Here is a 27,189-nt window from a genome sequence, read left to right on the forward strand (position 1 = left end):
CGAAATATACGCTTTGGTATTCGACGTAACACGACGGCATTAGGCTGCTATATTATTATAATTTATAACTGCAGTGCGCGGTGTGAATAGTGTTTGCGTTTTCTCGGAAACGTTTTGCTACAGCATCTCGTCACGACTACATATAATATAGCGTCATTCATATTACTATATACTTTACATTCATTAAAAAAAAGTAGTAGCATATTGCATATCTAGAATTTTTTCACATGGTGGGGGGGGGGGTTGATGTGAATTCAATAGACATGTTCAGTATACACATATATTGATATTATTATACACATTTTGTGTATAGTGCAGAAATTTTGGTCCCGGAAGGGGGAGGACATTACCCCAAACCTCCTCCCCCCACCATAGATACGCCACTGTGTACGTACAAATAATATGTTTGATACTATGCTAGTTCAGTAGTTGGTTTCTATAATATTATCATTATTATCTAAAATGATGAAAATACGTGGCACCAAAAACCGCAATGCACTATATAATAATTATAAAATATATAATATTATAATTACATAGTGGTTCGCGTGTACGTTTTATATCGTGTGTTATTATAATACCTAATAAAATATTATCATCACCCTCGCGAGAGTTTTGATTTCGCGGTCGCGTGCACGTGACTTCTCCGAGTCGCCAAACGCGTTGGTTTTTGGTTCCCGAAAAAAAAAAATAAATAAATAAAAAACCACTGCATAATATTATATACCACGCTCACGCGTACACACGAGTATACCGCATACCCGGTATCAGTATTGTAATACGTGTCGGCGGAGCTGAGCAGGAATAACGTCGTCGTCGCCGATAGCTTCCGCCGCCGATCACCTGCGTACCGGCGACGGCGGCGGAAATGCGCAAACCGCGCGCCGAGTCGGCGGCGAATGCGAGAGCGCGCCGGCGGCCTGTGGGCGGGTGGACTCGACGGTGTGGGACTGGCCGGCGGACACTCCGGCACGGCCGCCCCCCCGTTTCGGTTCGCGCGCGCATAACGCCTGGGCGAGCCGTCGCGACGAGGCGAGAGCGCGCGTGCGTGCGTCAGTGTAACATATTATACACGCCGCGGTGTAGTGGTCGCTGCCGCCGTCCGTCCACCGTCTGCTTCTCCGTCTCGCTACTCTCGTCCGCGTATCGCCGCGCCACGAGCGCTTTTCCGCTCGTCGACCGTCTCGCTCGCACACTACCGCCGCCCGTTTTACGCACACACGCACACGCACTACTACTACTTACTGCTCACCACTACTACTACGGTACTACTACTACAGTACTACTACTACTACTACTCTACTACACTACTACTATAATACTACCACTACAACAACTACTACTGCTGCCGCCGCCGCCGAAGCTGCTTACTACTACGACGACGACTCATTTCCGCGCGCGCGTTTCGTGATAACACGACGACGACCACCTCCGCCGCCGCCGATGCCGCCGTCGGCTATGCGCTCAGTACGCGTTTGATATCCGTCCCCGGTGCAACTGCAGCCGTTCCGTGTTCTCCACACGTGACCACGCGTTGCCGGCCCGGCCGTGCGAATAATATTGTACACTAATAATATTTTAATCAATATTAATAACAATAACAACAACAACAACAACAACACGACGGTGTACGTAGTATTTTACACATGCGAACCATACGTCGGCCCGGTGCCTTATCGTTTGGAATTTTTTTTAAAAAGAAAAAGACTACCACCGCCGACGGGACGGACACCGTAAAACCGCACGGCAGTGAAATATCATAATTTTATTACTGTTAGCGTTCATCAATTTTTTTTCAAATTTAAATCTTTATCAGATCGCGAATTCCCTGACGGGAAATCCCGAAACGGCTACACGCTGCAGCCGTTGTCGCCACCGACGTCGCCTACTCCGCCTTCACCATTTCAACGTAGTAGTTCACACGCCAAGGTAAAAAAATCGGTTAAAATTTGAAATTGAAACATTATTCGAATGATTTTTCAAGCGCGTTCGTTGCCTTTCTATAATATAATATTATACCTATCATAAATTAATAATAATAAATGAAATTACAATCTGAGCATTTCATGATTGGGATAAGCATATCGGCAAATATCAACTTCAAAGAAATAAAAAAAAATTTTGTTTAGCTTAGATAAAATTTCTTAATATTGTATCTAAATAAACAATTTTTCAGAAGTTACTTATACTTAAAGAAGATACTTTCTTAAGACTTAACAGTAGGTAACTAATTGCATTATGTTTTCAGGTATATAAATTGCTTAATTAGCTGTCTACAAGTTTTAGTTCTTTGGTATCTACCTACCTACAATAAAATAATACCTTTTTTTATTTTATTTGTTAATGACATTATCAATATCTAGTTTACCGTTTTATTGGGGTGATAAATATGTTTGAAGCTAATTCAAAGACAAAAATATTGTTACTGAAATACGTCGGTAATATGTATACAGTTATCGTAAGATTTTAATTTCTTATTAAGTATATTAAACAGTTGCACTTGCATATTTTGTTTAAAAAAAACTTATAGGTAGGTAGGTGGTATAACAATAATTGTAAAACAAAAATAAACTATAAATTCATTTTTGTATTATAATTTATGAAATTCACGTGATACGTAAAAACACACGTTTTTGTCTATAAAATCAAATTAAGGAGAAACACAAAATATCAAGTCACAATTATTAATATATTTATAACGTCTTATAAAAATAATTTATGGTAACATCACCCAAATATCATTTAGTACTTACTCAGATAATAATAATTGTGTTTATAATTTGTAATATAATATAATATGTGTATAACGTACTTAGGTATAGGTATAATTATTGTACAAAATAAATATTTGAGTTATTATTACAAACAAAATTACTATATAATTTAAAATTTAAGATTATAACCATTTTATAGAATTACTCACAACACATAAGTCACTATTTATCTTGTTTTAATGAGATAATAAGTTCCAAAACACCTAAGTAGGTTATAGACAGGTTATCAGTAATGATAATATTTGATATTTGAATCTGGAATTCATTTATTTTCTGAAACCACGAACAGCTACTGTAGGTTTCTAATTTTCTGTTTTAATTAATTTAATACTTCACTTGTTGTAACTAAACATAATGTCGACTTTAATACTTATTTCACTTTTAGGCCTTGTCATATTATATTGTTTACATTATTTTTAGATATAGTTTTTGTTTTTTTTCGTTCATACAAAACAGGATGATTGTATTTAAAAGTAGCTCTATTTTCAATAACTAAAATATTTGTTAACATGCTAATTTTATATTGAAAAGTGGTGGATAAAATAGTGTTATACATTATACTAATACTCTAAAATATCGTCTACCTACATACAATTAGATAAAAACTATAATAAGCTAAAATAAACTAAATATGTAGACTGATTTCTACTTGATTATTTGTTTAGTCTATATCTACCCTTGTTTATAATAATTATTTGTTCAAAACAAATTCATCTTTGTTAAAAGAAAAAACTATATTTTAAAACTGTCTTAAATATTACTCAAACGTCTTATAACAGTTAGTAGGTAGGTAAGCCTAATTTATTTTACGTGGTAATTTAGTTACTTTAATAGTACAATAAATTACCGGTGTTGGTACAAATTAAATGTATTAACGTATATTTTCATTTGGAATGCTAAATCTAGTAGATCTGACTCTAATCGTCAATTATAGATCATGGTATCTACTTTGCAGTATATTCACAAGTAATTAATAGACTATACAATCAACATAAAAATTGTCGTGTAAACAGTGTTATGAATACAGTTAAGAAATCAAAAATATGTAATGCTTTAACGCATTTAATAAGGTTAAAAATGATAAATTTAAGTTTTTGACATTATTAGTACACTTGATTTAAGTTCTAATTATGGTGGGCGGTGGCCAACCAGAGAATATATACAACTTGAGGGCCCACCGATTAAAAGTTGGTGGGCATAGATAGTTCGTTAAGAAAATCAAAAATTAACATCTGGATGGTCGGATGCATAAATGGAATTGTCTAATTGGCCATTTTACGAGTTATTTAGAAAACCTCGATTGGCAGTATACTTTCGTCTAACTCGTATAATATATTATACCTATATAGGTACTTCTACTCTCTAGATTGTAGTGGAAATAGTGCAATACGAGTTTAGGACATTTCTAGATATGGAAAGATATCGAAGTTATGAATTATTTAATCTATATCCGCTATAACTATACCTATACCTACCTAAGTGACTTTATTGGGCTCGTCCCGTTTCCTTCATAAATAAATATATTACTTATATATTGCTTTACCTCTTAACCGATGTGGCCTATTATTTGTAATTTAGTAATTATTTGGAATGGAACACTCATTTTAATTACCTAGCTATATTTCTTTTATCGAGTTACAACATGAACAATACTATATGCAACGACGGAGAGTTAATTTAACTTCAGAGAGTAAACAAACGTTGAAGTAAAAATTAGTCAAATATTGTATTATCTTATATGGCCGTTTGTCTTATATAGTTTGTCTCTTGCTTTTGGTTCACAACTCTTAATGACTCACAGTTGGCAATAATATATAAAATGTCGTGTTTCGGTTCTGATCCAGAAATAATGACCCTGAAACATTTATACACCTTGAAAAACATCATCACTTCCGTTTTTGGAATTAGAGCACTGAAAAAAAAATACACATGATATATTTATGAGTCAATGAAACCATAAACTGAGATTTTAACTACCACACGTCTATGTAGTGTTGATATGCTTATGCCTTATTCTGCTTTTCTTCATACTTCCATTATACTATTGTGCACACTTTACCATGCAAGGGACAAATAATGCGAATTACTGTTTATTATGGTGTAATAGTTACAGAACTATTCAATTCGTATCTACTTATTTAGGCAATTATTTTTTATAACTTTTTCAATATCTTAGACATTTCAATTTCAACGACGACTATCCGCGTTTTCAGATCATTAAATATGTATTGTTGCCTGCTTTATTCATACGATAAATTGTCGGTTATTGATAGTTTATAAAATTTACTTACAGTATTTTTATAATACTAAACAATTATATTCGTGTCAGGCATAAGTATAAGTAATGATAAAATAGGTACTAAATAATAACATTTCGATGATAAAACAATACGATAAATAGTAACAGGTAGGTATTAATATAACTTTGTATACCTATAATTAATAATATTAATTCTAAGTCTTTTCTGGTAATATCATGGCTGGTGGGATATATTAATATGATAAACAGTCTTCGCCCGATAATTTTCGCTAAGTCGATGGACTATTATTATCTATTAAACGATTAATACTCTAATATTATTTTCAGATGGAGCATTCACCGTATTCGCAAAGCCCGAGTCCATCATCGTCATTGGTAAACTTTCCAACACCGACAAACTTACCAGATATCAGATTACACAGACCATTTAGTCAGGTAAATATTATACAATTTTCACTATACACTAATTAACGATAACAAAAGCTCTCTAGTAATAAATTGTAGTTTGTACAATATGACTAAATTACAACACTACATAAGTGTACATAATATAGCTTATCTTTACTTTGAAGCTTAACAAATGGGAATGTCACCACTCTAAAATAAAGTACTTAAGAACTTCTCGAGTTCTAAATCGATTTAAAAATTATGTAATGTATTGATAACTAGTTAGATGTCATGTTTAAGAATCATAAAACATATTATTCAGTTACAAACATTTTTTTTTTTGTTTAATGGCATTATTACAACACGAAAAAATAAACATATTATTTTAAAACTCAAAAATTAACAAGATAACACTATGATAAAAATTTAAAATAGTCAGTTCAATATGTTATATTACGTTGTTATTATAATACTTTACAAACGTAGTTTATGATCTTACAACTACATATTTTCTATTCGAAACACGGTTACATAGAGAACCATGATTAGGAATCAACATAACATAGATATATTTAGGACTATTTTTTTTGTAAAATTAAGGTAAAACCACAAAATAAAGCATATTATACAGTATTTTACCGTTTTTCATTAAGCCAACACGAGAATACGAGTTATCCACTCTCCATGGTACCTACATAATTTGTCGTTGATTAGCTAACTTGTAATACCTATATTATATGTAAATATGAAATTCCTAATGTATTTTTATTAATGAAAATAAATATTAAATTATGTATAAAGGTACCAAGTAGGTATAATACATGTATTGAAAATAATACATTTAACAGTATTATATGAATACAAACTATATGGGCATTGAAGTTTTTTCAATATTTATTCAAAATAAACTTTTTATCAAATCATTCGTAATATTAAAATCTGATTAACAATTATTGAATAACTAACTGGTTTAAAACAATTTTGATGTTCTTATAATATTGTTTTTATAAAAAAAAGTATAAGTTTTCTTAGGTACCTAATTTTGTTTATGAATTACAATTTTTTGTTGTGTACATTTGTATAAATACATGACCATGTCAAGGATTTTTTGTTGAAAAATACCTAATATTACCGTCAAGAACTTCTCAAGTAGGTAGGTACTAGGTACCTAAATGTTGTTCAACCCATCAAATCACTAGAATTATTAGGGCCTTAACCTTTGATAAGATAATTTAATGTAACGAAAAGTATTATATTTTATGCTGTTAAACTACTTACTTTTTATGAACATGTAAAATGTTTTATTTGTTTTAATTTATATTTATAATACGAAAATATTAATATTTGATAAATAGCAATATACTAAGGTACTTAATTTTACAAAAATAGTATAATATAACTTATAAGTGGATAAATATTATAGAGTACCTATACATTAATACACATTATGAAACATTTTAGATTAGTGTTCACGATAAAAAGTATTTAAACAATGAATGGTGTTGAATCAATCATTACATAATTAGATAATGACTTGTTAGAAATACAATCGAATACGAGCAAGATAATGTTATGTAACTATATTTTGTGTACCAAATTTATACTACCAATAACAATAATTATTAATTTCTAACGATAATATAATTAGGTATTATGTTTTACGCCAAGTCGATGAATTCATTTCGGGTAAAAAGAGTTTTTTTTTTTTTAACAAATTATGACAGTATGATCTATAAAACTATTAGGCTTTCTGTAACTTTGAGCCAACCCTCTTAGGTATCCAGTAAACTGCTGTGCAAATCCACAAGGATTTATCCATTTGCGCAAGGCTACAATCATGTACATGTATGTTTTATGTAAACATTTGTGTTATTTCCATACAAATAGTATTTGGTTCGGTATGTGGCCATTTGTTCTGGCATTTTTATCTTGTCGACGATCCGTAAATCTTTCTAAAACTCCGTTCACTTTCGCCGTTGTTATCACTGGCACAACATCTTCCTTCTCGTTATCCTACACAATATTCGCTGTAATCAATCTTGTCCACTGCATATGACCCGCCACCCTTTTCGCGTTCAAATAAAGCAACTACTATATGTACGTTGATCGTTTCCTTGTAATAGGCACTGTAGGTATGACACTGCAGTGGTGCATTTGTCCAAATATAAACGTATTGGTTAAAAATTAAAATGTAAAATAGAAGGTAGATATTGTACGTGTTTCGCGCCAAATAAATTATGTCGAGAATTTGCATAAATTATTGTTTGAAAATTATACTAATAAATTATTGTATATGCTCGTTTGACGTCACGAAAGTGTCATTACGATAATTGCATTTTGTATTATACTTATAATAATAGTATTTTTATTTAAATTTACAATACACAATAATTGTTTTAGGTTTTGATTACAATAGTTGTATGGACAAATTACATTTATAAATTAATAATGAAAATAAAATTTTATAAGGTTGAGTTAGTGTCGATAAATAGTATAAGTAACATTAAATTTTATCTTTATAATTTAATATCATCGTAATTTGTAGCTGATTAATAAAACGCTTGCATAAAACATAGCTTGTATTTGCATGTTATAGTAGCTAATAATAGTTTTGTGGCTGATGGTCAGTATAATAAAGCTAGTAATAAAATTGTATACATGATGACAGAATTCAAATTTCAAATGTTCATTGTAATGAATCGATACTTCGGCAGAAGATATTTCAAAAGTATTACAATGCATACTATTGACATTAATAATGTATTGATACTAAATGTTAAATCCAATTTTGAACGCGTGTGTAGGTCAGTGGCAATAATCAACAAACACTATAAGTATAGCTGAATATCTGATCTGTGATTATTTGGATATTTGATTTGTGATGTATAGGTAGGTATAATATTATGAGTATACTGAGCTAATTAGTACTGTTGAAATTAAGTACTTTAAATTAATTGTGCTATGAGTAGGTATATAATATTATTATGTAGGTACCTAATACCTATACAATTATGTAACACTAAATAAATAAAAATCATATATAATTATGTATAATAAATATAGTAATATAATTATATATAACTATTCATGATTAATATACAATTAATTACAAACATTAAATCACGAATACGTCAATTTAATTTTAGAACACAATTTTTTGGTACAAATAATTGGTTTTTTGTGTGAACATTTTGACTTTAATACAACTTTAGACACACAAAAACTGTAAGTGTACACTTAATACTTTTTATTGTATTAAACTGAATTTAACGAATTATTAAAATATAGTAAATAATATAGGTACCTATGTTTATTTTATAGTTAAACTTAGCGTGTGATTCTTAGAAAACGATATGCAGTTTAACATAAATAATTAAAACTTTATAGTATACCTATACCATATATTATACTTGCTATAGTAGCATAATCAGTTATGTTTGTGGTTTGTCCTAGGTTATAGATCAGAACCTGATGCGTAAATGCACAAAATAGAATAATATTGTTTGTACATATAATTTTTATTTTTATTAAACGCATCGACAATAGCTACGGCCATTGTATAGATAACAAAATAGAGTGTTAGTTTAAGCAATTAGATGTAAATTGCGTTACATTTTGTATGTTATGGTAGGTACAGATTAGAAAGTTTGAGATATTTGAATAACTTGATTGTATAGCAGTGTGGTCTGGACTAATAGTTACTTTGAGTTGGGTAGAGGAAAGAGTTTCTTCCGATTCTTGCTAGAAAAAACGGCATTTTTGTTTACGAAAACTTTCGGCTTTACCGCGAGTTGTTCGCCACATGTGTTTTGGATGGCTGGATTGTCCCTTGAGATAAGGTACGGTGGGCGAGTTTGTGTGTTATTTTCTGAGTCGGTTGATTATTGTTTCTTTTTTTCTGGATAAGTCGTTGTTGGATGGCCAGGGGATGATTATGACCTTTAATTTGGTTTAGTTTCAACCAAATTTATCAAAAATTTGAGAGTATATAACTCATTTATAATTTTTGAACGTTTAAGTAAAATGATTAAGTATAATGAGAATACGTGAGCAAGTTTAGCAAATTGGTCGGCCAGCGATATCAGGATTCCTGTGTCCTGAAATCCACATAAGTTATTATGGACATTTCATGCAATATCGGTTGGGGGGTAAGTGTTGTGATTACTGGTAAACGCACCAAGAGAGTCACTGAGTAGGACTCGATTATCTTAAACTGATTTAATTGTACATTTGATGGCCTCAAGTATTGCTAAAAGTCTTCTGCAGTATATACTGAGCATTTATTTAATAATTTTAGTTGAATTTCAGTATCAAACAAATGATTGCTGCTCCGACTCTATATGGTCTACTATCGATGCATCTGTAAACATCTGAGTGAGAGGGCTTGAGCTCATCGTATAATAATCGTTATACAATTTTGGACAAGTAGATTTGATTAGTTATTAGATTCCTTAGGAAGCTGGTAAAGTTCGAGATAAATTTCTGGTGAAATGGACCCTGACGGGAAATTTCTAACTTCTAATGATATTACGTGTTTGAAGCTTAATTTTTTCACTAAGGTTTTTATAATTGCATTTAGGTGTTGAAAAAATTCGTAGCGGAGTACACGAAATTTTGGCAACAAGTATAGATATTTGTTCTAACCATCGTAGGGTTAGAGAGGGTATTACTGCAATATTCTGAATGGTGATTAAGAAAAGGGTTACGTACAATGTTTAACCTCGAGAACTCTATTTTCTTTTATAGGTAGATACGCCAAGGGTATCTTGACCTTTTTAATTGAAATGTGAGACCATGTAAAAAATTGTGTATAAAGTTAAACAATTCCTCTTTGGGTACTACATTATTTTGTTTGTGTATTATTCTAAATCTCCAGACAGGGTTATAATTTTTGGCAATGTCATAGCTGATCATACCTTTATTTTTTATTCTCCTTGGCTATTTCAATCTATGCATTTTTTATACTCATACGATTATTTGAGGTACTTATATTTTGGTGGAAGTAATTTTGTTCTATGGTGAAGAATTTTCTTATTTCAAGGAACCAAATTAGACAGCGATTAATCATTTTCTCAAGTAATTTGCATAAGATATTAAGGAGGGTAGTAGGGCAATATCGTTCTATTGTAAACCCGCTCTTGTTTGGTTTGAGAATAGGGGTGACATGTCCGTGTCCCCAAGCTTTTGGTTAGGTAAGTCCAAATATTTAACGTTTTGTTTTTGTTTTTAAGTTTTTAAGATTAATAAAATAAAAGAATCCATTCATTTAAAACACCTTTTAATTTAATTGATAAAAATAGAACTGTTCAACACAAAACACACTATTTTTTTTTTATTGATCAAAATAACATCGACAACAGAGGCCATTAGTTACACTATTTTAACTGTTTCTATAGTGCAATTTTTTCATTTTGCAAGTGTATACCTCACTATTGTAAAAAAGATTAGGTACAATATAAATTTAATATTAAATCATTTATTATATTGAGATTTTTTGATTATTTTTGCATGTTTTTCTAATTTTGAAGAGAGTATTTGTAAGTTTTTTTAGAAAACTTTAGCATTATATTTAAGGTGTATTAAGAGAAAAGATCTAGACTAAAGTTATTAGTTATTAGTTATTACTTTATACATAATCATTAACATTCTATATCACAATATCCAACTTTATATTTTAGATTCTGAGTGGAGCGATGAATGCATTGATTTTTTTCCTCTGTCATAATCTTTTGGCCTTTTGGGGCTTTAATTTTCTACTTTCTACTTCAGCATTTTTTCCGGTATAAAAGTGAATATAGTTAGTTAATACCTACTACGTTTAAGGGTCAAAATTAAAAATTCTTAGTGTATATAAGTGTAGAGAAAAACAATTAGAAAAAACGAGAATTTTTATGCAAAACCCTAATAACTTCATAATTTTAAAATATTTAGATTCTGAAAAAAAATCTAGATAAATCGGTGTAAAATCAAACAAATACAATCAGTTCGTGTAATATAAGATATATTTTGGAGCTGTCCAGTTTTTGATTTTATGGTTAAAACCAGGAGCTCCAGGTAGCTACAAAATTGATTCCTGTATATTATTTTTAAATATTGTTGTCTGGATTTTCCACAGAGCCCTTCAATTTTACAACAAAATTAATTTTGTTTTTTTTTTTGTGTAGCTCAACAACAACGAATAACCATAGATACTTAACTTACTAAATTCTCACCAAATGTTTATACCCCATTTTCCACAAACATTTTATAATTTTCAAAATGTTTTGACTCTTTTTGAGCTATATACAGGGTGATTCACTAAGCATTTTTCTTTAATAATGAATTTATTTAAATTCAGATTTTTTTAATTTTTAAAATACTCATTCACCATATTTTCAAATTCTTGATTTGTTTGTACTACTTAAGGAGTCACAGGGCACAGACTTCAGTTCTTGAAATGAAAACCATCCTTTTTTACTGTAAATTATTTAGTGGATATTTTTTTTTTAAATGTGGATGTACCTAATTCAAAATTTGAATGAGTAGTTTCTTAGTTATTAAAATGTAAAAGGATAATAGTCCCTAATAATGGTTTTACATAAATATAAAATAGACGTAAAACTGGATCTAGTATTTATTATACCTACTATTGGGCCATTTTTACGAATGATTAATACTGATAGATTAATATTAATGATTACAATTTTTAAATCACCATAACCTCCATATCTTATAAACCTATTACCATGGACCTTTTATCCGTAGAACACAAAGTTGAATATCTCAAAAACTACCCGTATGAATTTTGATTCTGATACGTAAAATATTTCAGAAAAAGTAACCACTGTATAATTTACAGTTAAAAAGTTGTGTTTTCATTTGAAAAACAAAAGTTTGTATCTCCATAGGACAGTTCTTGAGTAGCACAAAAAATCTTAAGAATATGAAATTATGGCCTTCAAGTAAATTTAAAATTTCCAAAAATCAGATTTTGAATAACTGCATTATTCAAGAAAAAAGGGGCGAGCATGATTGGTGAATCGCCCTGTATACTATTTATATCTATATAGACATGATAAATGTTTTTAAGTTTTTTTTACAATTATTGTCAACGAATAATTTTACTGTGCCAAAAAACTTGTATATTATATAATAAAAGGCTTATAATAATTTTTATTAGGAAAATACAAATAAAAATTAAGTGTGAATTTGCAATCATTTTTATGAGCTACTTTAGAGTTAAGATAGAATTTTGACAAAATTCATCAAAATCACGAACATTATCAAATTATTTTGAGTTAGAATTTCATCAAAATTGTCCTTTTTATGTCTAAGATTTGAAAAATTAATACACCTCATATAAATGTTTCTACTTTTAATGGAACAAAAAGTTTACCGGAAAATCACATCAAATTTTTATGAGTGTTTGAAGTGCATATTTTTACGATATTAGATATTCACTAGGTAAATTTATGATTTCTCATTGAATGGTTTTCTTATTTTTTTTGTAATTTAAAGACGAAAACCCGAAGATATTTAAAATTTTCACCAAATGTTTATAGGTATGACCATTTTCTATCATGGTTTAAACTCTTTTTGATTTATTTACTTTCATGTTCAATTTTTTCAATTTGTTTTGTATAAATATCTGTAAAAAAATATCTGGGGTTTTGGGGTCAAGAAAATGTAATACAAGGTTCCTCATAAGTTTTTATAATAGCAGTTCAAAACTATTAAAGATACATAAAATGCATGATTTTTTTTCATAATCAATTAATGTTCAAATTTTGACAAAATCTATAAAAATTATTAACATTTATAAAGTATTTTGTAGTAAAATATTTATAAGATATTTAATATTTAATATTTTAAAAAGTTGCTTAGATAATTAGGAAATAGTTTAGTTATATTCATTGGCCGAGAAGTTCATATTTGGAAAATATTTTATAAAAAAATTTTAATTTATTTTAATCATATATTTTCAAAAAACATTATCATCGAAACTTTATAAAAATATTTAGTCAACATTTTTATGCAATCATATAGTACAATGTTATCATGGAAGAAAATATTTATGCAATATTAACTGTCAAATTCATTATTCAAGCACTTCAAAATATTCACAAAATATTATTATTTCCCAAATGCTGCAGCGTTATTTTCCAAGACGAATAGAGAGATACGATGAGATATTTGCCTTTCAAAATTATTATCGTTCACTGGCAATATAATATTATCATCGCGTTAGTGTATGACGTGTCTTTATCGTAGGTACCTACCCCTAAACATAATTTTTTTGGCTATGTTGTTTTTCGCGACTTTGAAATAATATGCAAATGTAAAATCACTGTACCTGCCGTCACGATTACGTATTGTTGTTATGTGTGTCGACAGATGCACGACCTCAAGCACCTACACAGCCCGTTCAATCTGCGGTTCATGGAGAACTACCCGGCGCTGCCCGCGCACCTGCTGCACCATCTGCAGTCGCCGTTCTTGCACCCGGCGCTGGACCCGCGGGTGTCGTTTTCGCCGGCGGGCGTGTTCCAACCGCTCGGCCCGCCGAGTCCGCACCACCAACACCCGCACCACCAACACCATTCGCATCACGCGGCCGCTGCGGCCGCGGCCAGCCTCAAGGGGTTCACTTCAGCGTTCGCGCCGCCGTCCAAATGCTACAAGATGGACGACAAACAGGCGTCGCACGCCGAGGGAGCGGCGCAACAACAACAACAACAACAACAGCAGCAGCCGCCGGGTTCGCACCAACAGCATCATCAACAACAGCAGCATCAACTCCAGCAGCAGCAACAACAACAACCGGTACCGCCGTCGTTTCCGTATCCGCCCAGGAGGAGTCCTTGTTCGCCGGGCAACATGCCCGTGTCGCCGCCGTCGTCCAGCGCCGCTGCGACAATGCACCAGCAGCACAAGGACGAGTGCTCGGACAGGGACACGCCGAGTTCCGGTGCGGTATCCGAAGACGGCAGGATGATCAGAAGTAAGTGCATTTTATATATTAAGTACAGTCAAGAACTTCGGCAAGGCAGACAAATTGGACGGTCCCAAGCGATTCCGTCTTGGCGAGGTTTTATACTGCAGTTGGTTAGGTTCGTATCGCGCCGGAATCCGGGGGCCATAATTTTATTTGATAAACGTTGACTTAGGTGATATCGTTTGCGTGATATACGCGCGTATAATATAATATCGTGTCCGTCGCCCGTTTTGCACGCGAATTTCGTTTGTTTTTCGGTAAGTAAGTACCTATACCAAGTATAATCACGACAAGCGACCGCAGCGTATACCGTACCTACTTAAGAGGGGCTACACCCCTCGACAATATTATATTATGCCCCTGGATATGGGTTGTCGTCGTCATACGTCGTCTGCAGCAGACAGCAGTCGTACGCGCAGGTTAACGTATACTTAATAATAATAATAATAACAATAATAGTAGTAGGCACTCGAAGGGGGTGACCGAGAACTCGGAAGTGAACGTAGTATAATATTATTATGTGCGTTTATAGGCAGATAATAATATAATAGTCGCGGAGTGTATGATATAGACTCGACGGCGTAATGCTATATGTCTATATAATATAATAATAATATTATAACGACCGACCCCGCCCGCGAAATACTCGGGTAGAAAGCCGTTGTTGTCGGTCTCGGACGAGTAGTATTATTGTGGGCAATGGAAAAACGATCGATATAGTTTTACCGTTGAAAACCCGTATAACATACAATGGTATGTACCTAACGCATATTGCGGTATACCGGTAATTTTCGTCATACTGTCCCGCGTGGTCTTAGCGTAGATAGGTAATACTTGGGTATTAATGTTTCATAGTTCTGTAACGTATATATCATTATGTGCCGTATAGATAACTTACGGTTATCCGTCTATTTATGTATACTATGTAAGTAGGTACGTACTACGCGTGAATCTTGTTATTTTGCAATCACTTTTCGACAGTATCGGATCACATTACATCGGATTACAGTATCATGAATCATGGCATTATGATGTAGAAGTATTTTAACGTTTAGTGATTGCAAGACAATTGATATACCAAGTATAATATTATGCGTATTCCATACGGGGATTGAGTTATGATAATATGTTCTTGATTGCAAGTTAGCAGCGCAATGTAAAAATCCTTAGTAAACATTTCGAAAAACAAAATGTTTTGATTCGCTAAACAAACACATGTGGACCTATTTTTTTTATGACATGATAATGATTTAAGTACACAGATTCTTCCATTATATTTGCGTAGTTATTTAAAATTGTATTTACGTATACTGTTATAAGTTTAGAGCAAAAATGACTATAGCTATACAGCAAATATATGTTTAATAATATTATTATAACATTAAAATAAAATTATTCGTGATTATAATATTAATATAACGTTATTAAATTAATATTATAATATATATACATATATTTCTTTAAACACAAAATTCAGGTGTTGAATGTCTGACATGATTTATATTTATTCATTATTATCATAAACACATAATACAGTATTATACTGTTATTAGGATAATTATAAGCAATAAACATAATATACTCAACTGCAGACCAACTATAGGTATACCTATACGTTTTAATTTTTTAGTTATTACTTAAATATTAATGGTATAATACAATTATTATATATACATATATTATTTAGTAATATTTAACTTTATGTGAAAATCTATGAGCAATTTACAAATAATTATTAAATATTATTCAATAAAAAACGCATCCAAACAAAACTGCAGTATCTGCAGCAATACATCCATACTTAAATCAATATAATAACTAGAGATCTGCGATTATCAACGGTTTGAACGGTTCACACATCACACTGGGTTACGGGAAAATAAAAATATACAAATACGATGTACGGCGTGATATAAATTATATATAAACAACATTATAATAATATGCTCTCGGTTTGTGATCTTGTAGGTCTTGCACATTTTTTTTTTTCAGACATATTATAGTCTGTTGTACCTGTATAGAGTTTAATGGTTTGTCGGAGAAAACGCGTATATCGTAGGAATTCACAGATAATCTTGTTGTTTTGTGTAAAACTTTCCGGTAACGAGATTGAAGGGTGAACCGGTATATATAGCGACGTGAACGGTAGGGGAGGGGCGTACACTAACAAGCGTGACATTACGTGCCTCATCAATAGCACATGTGTCGCCGGAAAACTTTATTATAGGTTAACATCAACTTTTGAACGCAAACTATTACACGGGTACAATTTACCCCTTTCTCTGTACAAAACTTCCATGCAACTGACTTCCGGTGTCCCTTAACCGGTATACCGACACAAGTGGCTAATATTCCAGGTCGTTATGCATTGTAACAAACAAAAACCGCTGTCGGCCGTCTGTCTCTTGCAAACTGGACACGACAACGGCTTGTCGGTTTATAATGACCGTTTTGATAACCGCGTTCGAAATTGCACCGTGAACTACAACTACTGTGCCGCCGAGTCGGAGCCTTTCTTCGATATATCATACGGTCTACATTCTGTTCTTACACAGCAGTTGACGAAAACTTATGCTTGCGTTCAGCTGTTGCTGTTGCCGATGGGGAGGCTCATACCGTATTTCCAAAATGATTATTCGGGCGAGACCCGCGAGGCAATTTCTCATATCGAGGTATACCCATTCAGTCGAAAGGGTACCTACCTGACACGTTAATATATTATAGTATTCATAAAACGTCCGAGTGGAGAATTTGGCTAGATAATTATAAGTCCCGTTCTCTTTTCCGTTGGCAACAGCTTTCCGGATTATTATACAAGTCGAAGTCATATTATGCCATTATGGGATATACTTAATACATCGTCATTCGTGTACACTAATAGCTCCCCTCGTCGGCATGCAGTTATTAAGCTGTTTATGATACTTAACACCCTATTGATGCAGTACATAGAAGTGTACTTGAATATACTGTACGCCTAGTACTCTGCACTTTGCAGTGTACATCGATGCAATTGAAATACATGGTTAATATCTAGTAGTAGTAACCAGTAGTTATTGATCTCACTCCATATTCATCTTAATAGTATATAAAACAGTAAATAAGAAATAAAATAATGTAACTTTAAACTAATTCGATCACTAATACCATAATTGCAGTTTTTTATATTTGTATGATGCCCATGGGTATACTCAGTTTATCATCTGACGATCAAATAAATTGTACACGGATTAACGTATATAATATTTCTTAAATTATGCACAGCTTCTACAGTTCTACTTGAATAAACCAAACACTATTAAATATTTTTTCTTATAATATCGAAAAATTAAAATGAAATACATATTAATACATATATTATAATATATTTGAAACATATATACTATATAAATAAAACGATAATCAAATATAATATATAAATAAATATGCTTATAAAAATATTATGGCAACCAGTAAAGTAATGTAAAAAACTATGAAGTAGACTTTCAAGTTTTAATAAGAAATAAAATACCTATAATGATTATTAACAATATAAACCGGCAACCTGCATAATCTAAAACTGTGCAAACACTGTGTTTCGCAAAATAAAAATAAACTAATTCGGTGATTTTAATATTAACTCTGTGCAATGTGCATTACGAATGTCTAACTAAACGCAAGCATTAGGTACTATACCTACTTGATAAAATATATAGTAGGAATACAAGATTATCTAAAACAACAAGGAAAATCATAAATAACGTAATCCAGCTAACCCTGCTTCTTATTTGAATAAGAATCGAGTCTTATCTTTTATTTATACTATTTTCAGTAACTTGTAAATTAGTTACCTAGGTATAATATACTTAGACATAATATATACATCTTAAAATCAAATAATAGACATTTTCTATACAACGTCACTTAAAAATATAATCATGTAAAGCGAGTTACAAATTTGATGATTATATACAACAAGATTAACTGTTAGTGTTTGTTAACTAAATCTACTTGTATAGCATAAACACTTAACTGCGGATAATAAATATATTATGCAGTCATCAAATGTGTAGTTTTAGATATAGTACTTAAGATTTAGTGTTTAATAATTTTCTTGCAAAAAAAGGCTTTATTCATATATATTTAATCGTGTTAAGTTTTTATATTTTGAGTGACTATGAATATAGATTATTGTTTTCTAGAAAGCTATTTGTTTTACCGTGTGCAATTTATTCTACGACTTTGAATTTAAGACATGCTCTAAAAGTTTTATATCTATATAGAATAGATACATTTTACAAATTCCCAGTGGTTAACGAAAACATATATTTTAGCATCTGAAATTTTTCAATTAAATTATCTGGTATGGTTGTACTTTGGTTTTTTGTTTTGATAAAAAAATTTGTTTAGTTTGGACTGGAATGTTTGTTTGGTTAAGTGGTTCATCAAATTATAAATAATTAATACATTTGACAAGAATTTTCAAAAAATGCCGACTATTTGTGATTTTAAAATGATTTTAGTTATTATTGGAGTCTAATCAACGAAATTTAAAGCACATTCATTATTAGGGTTCGAAAGCGTAAGAAACTGTTATACTAACGACAGTATACATCGAGCTTCGAGTATAAAGTTTCTTTCGCAAAATTATGCGATGAAATTACTACCTACACCATAATAATGTCCTCTACGGGCTTTCAAAATTCATTTTAAGTCGTTATAATACAGCTATTAGTTATTACGACGTTCGCAGCAATTGGAGTGGCTGTTCCTATAATCAATAACAAAGGCAGGCATTAACCAGTTAACAAACCTACAAACCATAGCTCATTAATTAATTAGGTATTTATTTTGTTATTCATGCTGTACACGCTGTGGTTTAAATAAAAAACGAACAATTAAATATTAAATATTAAATAATAATAAAAATATTCCTTGATTTAGATACATAAACGCGTAATTTTCTAAACCAGTGTGGTTCAACCTTTTGTAGTTGGCGGGCCAATATTTACACTTCAAAATATACTGGGGGCTGCCAAAAGAAAAAAAATCTCCCACCACGAGAATTCTGATTTGCTGTGGCTGCTATACAAACACGATACCTACATACGTACGTAGAAAGACGAATTGAATCATGGGTTTAAACATTCTTTCATCCCCTAACGTTTTATAGTAATTTTTAGTATTTTTCGAAAAAAGTTAGTTTTTCAATACTAGCTTTCGAGGGTCGGGGGTTGAACAACCGTGGTCTAAACCATTACGTGTAACAGATGGGTTATACATGGGTACACATGCATTTCTTATAAAATTATTAAACAATTATTTTTTTTTTTTCAAACCGATGACATTTACGCATATTATTCATATAACAACCGAACTATTACACAAGTACCTACCTAACACAAAATAATCATTTTATAGTTTTTATACCCTAAGTAGGTACTTTATATTAATTATTATCATATGCTGTCAAATCACTGGTTTTACTGCAATCAGTAAAATCATTATACATTTAAAGGAATTGTAGTCAAAAATGTAAAATTGTATTAACTTATAATAGTTTACCCAACGGATTTTACTTTTCTGTTAGCTCGTCCAAATTTTGTCTGAAGTTTTTTATATTTATATTTGCACTGCCATCATGGTCAGATAAGGCAATAAGAAGGAGTAAGTAGTAGGTCAGCACGATGGAATTTCAATTATTATTGAAAAATTGTTAAAGTTGCACTATAGGTAAAGTAATAAAAAAAAAATGAACTAACTGGTTTTTAACTGAGTATCGGTAATTAAAGGTAACTTTTCTCTCCATATATATATTAATGCTACACTTTTAGAGTTGAACGCATTGTTTTATTAACTGTTAACTTAAAACTTGACGCTGCCCCAACTTCACTAAGTCAAATTAATTCCGTTTATAAACTTGGTCGTCTTTGCCCAACACCGCTAGGTTGAACGGCGTGCGTGTCGATGTCGCCCCCCGCCGATCATAATAATATAATAATTCTATATGTGCGAAGTGGCGGATCGATTAAAAACCAGTGCAGTGGCATACTATTATTATGTCCCTAAATGGGTCACAGGGAATATCGCTCTGCAGCGTAATAAACATAATAATAATATTATAACGGTGATTACAACATTATGTTAATATTATCATAAAATATTATGTTATTATGCGTAATACAATGATAACAATGATGGTAATAATAGTAATAATAATAGTAATAATAGTAATATAGTGTCGAGGGACTTGACACCTGGTGGAACGCCGCGACGGCCACTTGTAGCGCACGGCACACAAAATAATAATAATATTATATACCTACCTACTACATCATATTATTATTATTATTATTATTATTATAATACACGGTCGGTCGCCGGAGCGGCGGCGGCGGCGTTTGACGGACGGTCGTCGTCTTCGTCGGTCGGCGGCGGCCGAACACGTCGTCCTGTCATTTCGAACCTCGTCCGCACGGACCGGGACGGGAGTCGCGTTGATAATAATAATTATTACGTTGTTTCACGACGCGTTTTGCATAGCACTGCTCATGTACACGCGCGCGCGTGTGTGCGTGTGTGTGTGTGTGTGTGTGTGGGTGTGGGTGTGCGCGCGCGAGTTTGACGGCGGCGGAGCGTCCCAAAGGACTCGTGTGCGCAAAACATTAAATTGTCAAGCACGACGACGTATAGACGTATAGTGTACACGGCATCAGAGGTATATTTTGCGTATATATTATTATGTGTGGAGTGTGTGTGTGTGTGTGTGTGTCGTACTATAATGTAAGGCCGCTGCCGCAGTACCGTAGTCGTATATATATATATATATATATATATATACAATATACATATGTAAGTATATATGTATTATAATATATAAGTCGTATGTATGTATTATAATATATAAGTCGTATATATGTATTATAATATATAAGTCGTATATATGTATTATAATACGTAAGTCGTGCGCATAGTGTTGGCTTGTTTCCTATACGTATACACTCAATCGGGAGCAGCGTTTTATTCCACGTTTTGTTTTATTCACTGCGTTTGGTTTTCTTTTTTTTCGTCTTTTTATCCATTCGTTACGTTTGGTTTGGTTTTTTTTTTTTTTTTATTTTTTTTTTTTAATAGTATTCGCGGCTCTGGTCTTACAATGGTTTTTAACAAGCTGTGGGTGATGGAGAGTTCTCCGCATGTCGTGGAATGTCGTAGAATGCTAAACGCCGCCGCCGCCACCGCCACCGCCGCCGCCACCGCCGCCACCGCGACCACGGTCATGTGTGGTGTCGTCGTGTACTTTTATATATACCTACCTTGGTTTTATTATCGTGTATTCTGTTATTGAATCGTATGCCGCGCGCGTACATCTCGATTTTCTTCAATGTTTTTATTTTTTGACGTCTTAATATAATATCATTATATTGCCTTCCCCTATCCCCTCCCCTCGCCACTACTCTCTCACCATAGAATCGGTTTTATTGCGCGGCTGGAATAATATGTCAACGCTAAATAATTACTCCCTAGTCCCTATACAATACCTATTACCGACGTTTCATTTATTTTGGACTTGCGGTAATCTTAAACTCGGCTGGAATACGCGCTTTTGCTCCGTTTGAATTGTCCACGGCACGTTCGTAGGTATAATGATATTTTTAAAATTACAATCACACTAATTCTCTGTGACCTTTTATTTTGTGATTTTATTTGCACGATAAAGGTGCCTTTTTAACGGTATAAGGATTATAAGGTTATAAGGATATCAACCGTGGCATTATGCGTCCATTTCAATACAACTGCACGATCATAAAAACGTTTTACCGGTCATAATTATGTTGGTTTCCGTGAACGTTTTGAAGTTCTCTGTAATACGAAAGATGTGACCATCTGTAGCATGTGCGTTTTAAAATAAATACAAGGTTTGTGCCTTGTGGATATTCATTATTTTGATCAGCCCCAAAATTAAATACATGACTGGTGGTACTTACCCTTCGATTTCAATATATCATGACGTGGTTGTCTAATAATCTTCTCGCAAGACATATTTTGTGGTTTAAATAATTTATGATCAGCTATTATAAACATAACCTACCTTAACATTTTTATATTATCACCCACGTATTTTAATGATAAAAGTGTCATAATTAAAATGTATTAATAACTATATTAACAATAAAAAATTAAATTATTATTATAAGAGCTTTATGTTTATCAAACTCAAAGATTCAATGATAATTATTATGAAAACACTAATAATTAAAAATTTGAATCCATTAGAAAATATAACGCGAAACAACTATTACAAGTAGGTAACTACCTACCTATATATTGTTATCGTTTTATTGGTAGTTATACCATTATTGTGTACAGTTGAAAACTATTTTACATATTATATGATTTATATAACTTTATTTAAAAAAGGCTGGGCTTTTAACTTGTAAGAATTTAGTTAAAAATCAGTTAAATTATTTTTAATTGGATATTTAAAATCTATTACAAAGTACAATACACGAATTGATATGTTATACCCACAACAACAGAATTATACAGTAAAGATAATATATTATATATTTAGTAAATTACAGAAAAATAACACGAATGGAGGCCATCCAATGAGATCAAATGAGAACAGGTTAGAACTTTACTTACCAAAGTTATAAGTTATTTAGGTTAGTTTGTGGTCAGTTAATTTTTAAGATATCATGGCAACAACGTATCTTTAACCGTCAAACTAGGTTATCTGTTAGTGTATTTAGTTAATTTTAATCATCCATGGGCATTTATATGGTTCTATACTTGCATTCATAATTTATATATGACGTGCTTACGCTATTTTGATCCCTATGGCCTATCAACATTTAGAAATGCATTTAGAGTCTACAATTTATTATTTAAATTACATACAATATTATAATATATTGGCATATTTTTTTTCTGTAGAAAGAATAATTTACATAAAACAAAATGTATTTTAAACCTATGGCGTTTTTATTATAAGAAAAAAATAACTTAACTTGGCTATAAAATTAGTTAGTTGATATACATATTATCATCAATAAACACATAACTCGTAAAGTTAGAAGTTAGATACTTTAAAGAAAAAAATTCTTTTAGTTAAAACATTAACAGTAACTTGACTTTGGTTTTAGATTCTGAGTGGAGTGATGAATGTATTGATTTTACAATGATGTGTGTGTTTTTTTTTTGTGTCCCTTTTGGAAAGTAAGAATACTTTGAATCTTTTCAACAGCATATTTTCTGATAGGAAAGTGAATCTAGTTGGTACTTTGGTGGGTCGAAAGTAAAAAATTCAAAAAAGTTATCAAAACCATCAGGCAGAACATACAAAAAATTAACGATGAACTGAGATTTTTAAGCAAAACCAGTTTTAAAAAAAATTGATTTGGTTTTTTAGTGTAACTCTTAAAATAATTAGCGTCGATACATGACATTTTTACTGAATGTTAATATATTAGCAATTTCTATGCACCATAGAATTTTCGAAATATTGCAATAAATCTTTAAGAACTATTTATAGGCATAATCAAATTTTGAGTTTTATTAGTTTTTTCAAAACTATTTTGGATAAAAATTGTTTGCTCAGTAAAAATATTTAGAAATGTAATTTAACATCTCTCATAAGTTATTGTTAATGTAAATTTTAAAAAAAAAGGTGAGCGTAAATCCAGTTATTTTTGACGAGTGTTTGAAGTTAGACATTGGATATTGGACATTGGACCCGTAAAATAACAAATTAACAACAATTTTCTTATTTTGTAGTTATTCAAAAACTATTAACCGTAGGTACTTGCATTTTTTATCAATCGTTTATTTTATCATTTTATATAGATGATACAATTTCCAAATATTTTGACTCGTTTTAAGTTATTTATAGACATTTTTAATTGTTTCAGTTTTTTATTCTGTAAATTTCAATAAAATTGTGTTCGTTTGGTCAAAAAGCTTCAAAATTTGATACAAGGTTCGTTATAAGTTGTTATAATAGTTGTCGATAAATATTAAAGATCCAATTATGCATGATTTGTTTTATAAGTATTCAAAGTTCAAATGTTGACAAAACTACATAAATTAAAACCAAGAATAACGATTTTAGTTATTTTGTTGTGGTTTGAAATGATTAGGTATTTGTGGGTGTATGAAAATTTTAGAGTACATTATTATATTTTATGGTTAATTAGCTCAATGCCATTTTCAAAAGTAATTTTTTAGACAAAAATTATACAGTTGTAAATACTAATGCCTGATAGTAAAATAAATTACTTTAATCTCAATAATATTATACTTAGTAATACCATAGGCTCACTGATTGTCTTTGCTCAGAATCGTTTTTCGTATACAATGATTTTATATCATTGAATTCAAATTTAACACCATCACCCATTACCCTAATGTACAGCAGAGCGACAGCCACTTACCCGCTTTTTTAACTCATTTATGGCCTGCCTTGCAATATTATGCATTTATAATATGAGCAATGACAACAATTCGATTACATTTTACTATTTTAGTTTATGTTTTGTATCCAAATATAGGTATTACATAATGCATACGTTTAGGTATGTTTTAGATTATTTTTAAATGTTGAAACTTTTATTATACATTTACAACTGTGTTCATCTTAATTGGTGAAATGAGCCATTAAATTGCATGGCGTTTAATTAAGACCGGGGATCATGGGTTAAACGAAACGGATTACAGGCTCTTTATAAAACAGGATTTATTTAGTGTTACCCTCTTCCTACCTTTCATTGCAATTTGGAACACCGTGTTTTGTGGACCGAGTATATATGTCTTGTCATCGGTTGTCTGCCAACCCCATGAATTATGCAAGGCATGAAACACCATATAGTAGTTTATAAAACGAGGATTAATATGTGATGGTGGTAGTTGGTGTTCAACTACTGGTCATTTGGAGACCCGCAGTACCGCCGATAAGCGCCGTAATTCCTTGCGATTAACCGACCACAAGATTACTTCGACCCTTGTCGGGTAACGTCAAAAAGCTCCAATGATCTGTGCCAAAACGCCCTTATTCCCTCTTAGTAAAGTATTACCTTTTTTTTGGCATCCTGCGTCATCAAGGTCATCAATAAATTATATGTCCCTCGGATGAACACATGTATATGGTACATACTCACACGTGGATTATTAATGTGGCTTATTTATTTCTTCTATTGGATTTATAAAAACTTTGTTATTTGGCAAGTCATCCGTTCTCGCTCCATATTCGTAGTTGATTCATTTGATTTCAAAAATAGTTATACGGATCACTTTCAGCCATAGTAGGTATTTATTCTAAACCGTTAATTTTTTACAACTATACGGTTTTGGAGATTTAGGAAAAATAAAATACTATACGTATATAAAAAATATAGTAATACTTTATTGCGGCATATCGTATTTTATACAATATATTATTAATTCATTTTATTACCACTCATTCATGTGATCAAAACAATATTTCTTTTGCTCAAAAAAATCAATGATTTATGTCAAGCGATAATAGTCAATATTTTCACTTTTTAAATTTAAGTTGCTTATTAGTTGTTAATTATTATGTTTGATATTTATATCCTGCAACTATGTTGACTTAAATTCAATTCGAATAAAATATTAAATACCTTTATTATTAAAATTTAGAAATATTTAAATATTTATTCAGGTAGGTTTAATATACAATATATATTATGATACATCATAATATTATGCATTGTTGAAGTATAAAACATACTTGCATGTCAGCTGCATCTAAAAAATTTGAAATTTTCTTATTTGTTTGCTAAAAACTTGATGAGTTGACTCTATCTTTGAAGTTTAAAGTTTAAACTATAAATTATAAGTTATAACTAACAATTATGTAGGTAACACATTTGTTTGATATATATATATATTGTTATTATATAATATGTAACTTAACTATAACTACTATATAGTAATATTACGTTAGATGTTAATACATAAGTCATAAATTATCTTATTTTAAAATAGATACCTATAATACTATAGATATAATTGCTTATATTTTACCTTTGTAATATATATCAATTTTTCAGGTGATGTGATTTTTTAAATCATTCATCGTTTTTCTTCAACACCGAGTGACAATAATAGTGAACAATAAATTAAACTAGTCGCTGCACGAGTGAATTTTGTTACGTACGATATGTACCTATAATTACCTACTACAGATATAAAAAAAACCCGCACCTATATGTATGCACATTCGACAGGTATTCCCCTCTGCTAACCCCATAGAGCTTACCGAGAGATTATAAATTTTATAATATATTTTTTAGTATGACTATTAAAAGTTATAAACGTATTAAACTGTTAAAGTTAACTAATACAAAATACAAATAAATAATAATATAGTTAAAGTAATTGAAAATTACTTTTTATTATGTTTATTGACACATTAAAAATGTTTGAATTTAATTAAATGAACCTTCTCCATAAAAAATATAATATTATATTCTTTCAAAGTATTGAAATAACTTAAACTAAAACTAAATATAATCGAATGATTAAAAAATGCACAAACATGAAGCAAATAAACAATATAATAAATACTTATGTAGGTGCATAATTACATATTAAGTACTATGTGGTATAATTATAAACATTTAGTAACGTTTTAGCTGCATATATATATTATAATCTATAAACAGCTATATACGAAGTACAAATATTTAAGATGGTATAAAGAAAATTACAGTTGCAAAATATTAATAATATGTCATGATAAACATTTTTAATTTCGAAGACTTTCGTATGCGTTTAATTTGTATTTATATTTT

The 27,189-nt window shown here is 31.1% G+C and overlaps 1 protein-coding gene across 1 annotated transcript in view; it reads left to right on the plus strand.

Moving 5' to 3' along the window:
• Positions 1–1,047: 1,047 nt before the first annotated feature.
• The window catches only part of LOC132935533 (myb-like protein AA), a 90,164-nt gene continuing 64,022 nt past the window's right edge, over positions 1,048–27,189 (plus strand). Inside the window, exons 1-3 of the mRNA XM_061002125.1 lie at positions 1,048–1,929; positions 5,362–5,469; positions 13,795–14,401. Of these exons, the coding sequence (XP_060858108.1) occupies positions 5,362–5,469; positions 13,795–14,401 (715 nt within the window). The 5' untranslated portion in view covers positions 1,048–1,929. The remainder of the gene's footprint in view (positions 1,930–5,361; positions 5,470–13,794; positions 14,402–27,189) is intronic.

This window comes from Metopolophium dirhodum, chromosome 1 (genome assembly GCF_019925205.1).
Source record: "Metopolophium dirhodum isolate CAU chromosome 1, ASM1992520v1, whole genome shotgun sequence".
In the NCBI taxonomy this organism is placed as follows: Eukaryota; Metazoa; Arthropoda; class Insecta; order Hemiptera; family Aphididae; genus Metopolophium; species Metopolophium dirhodum.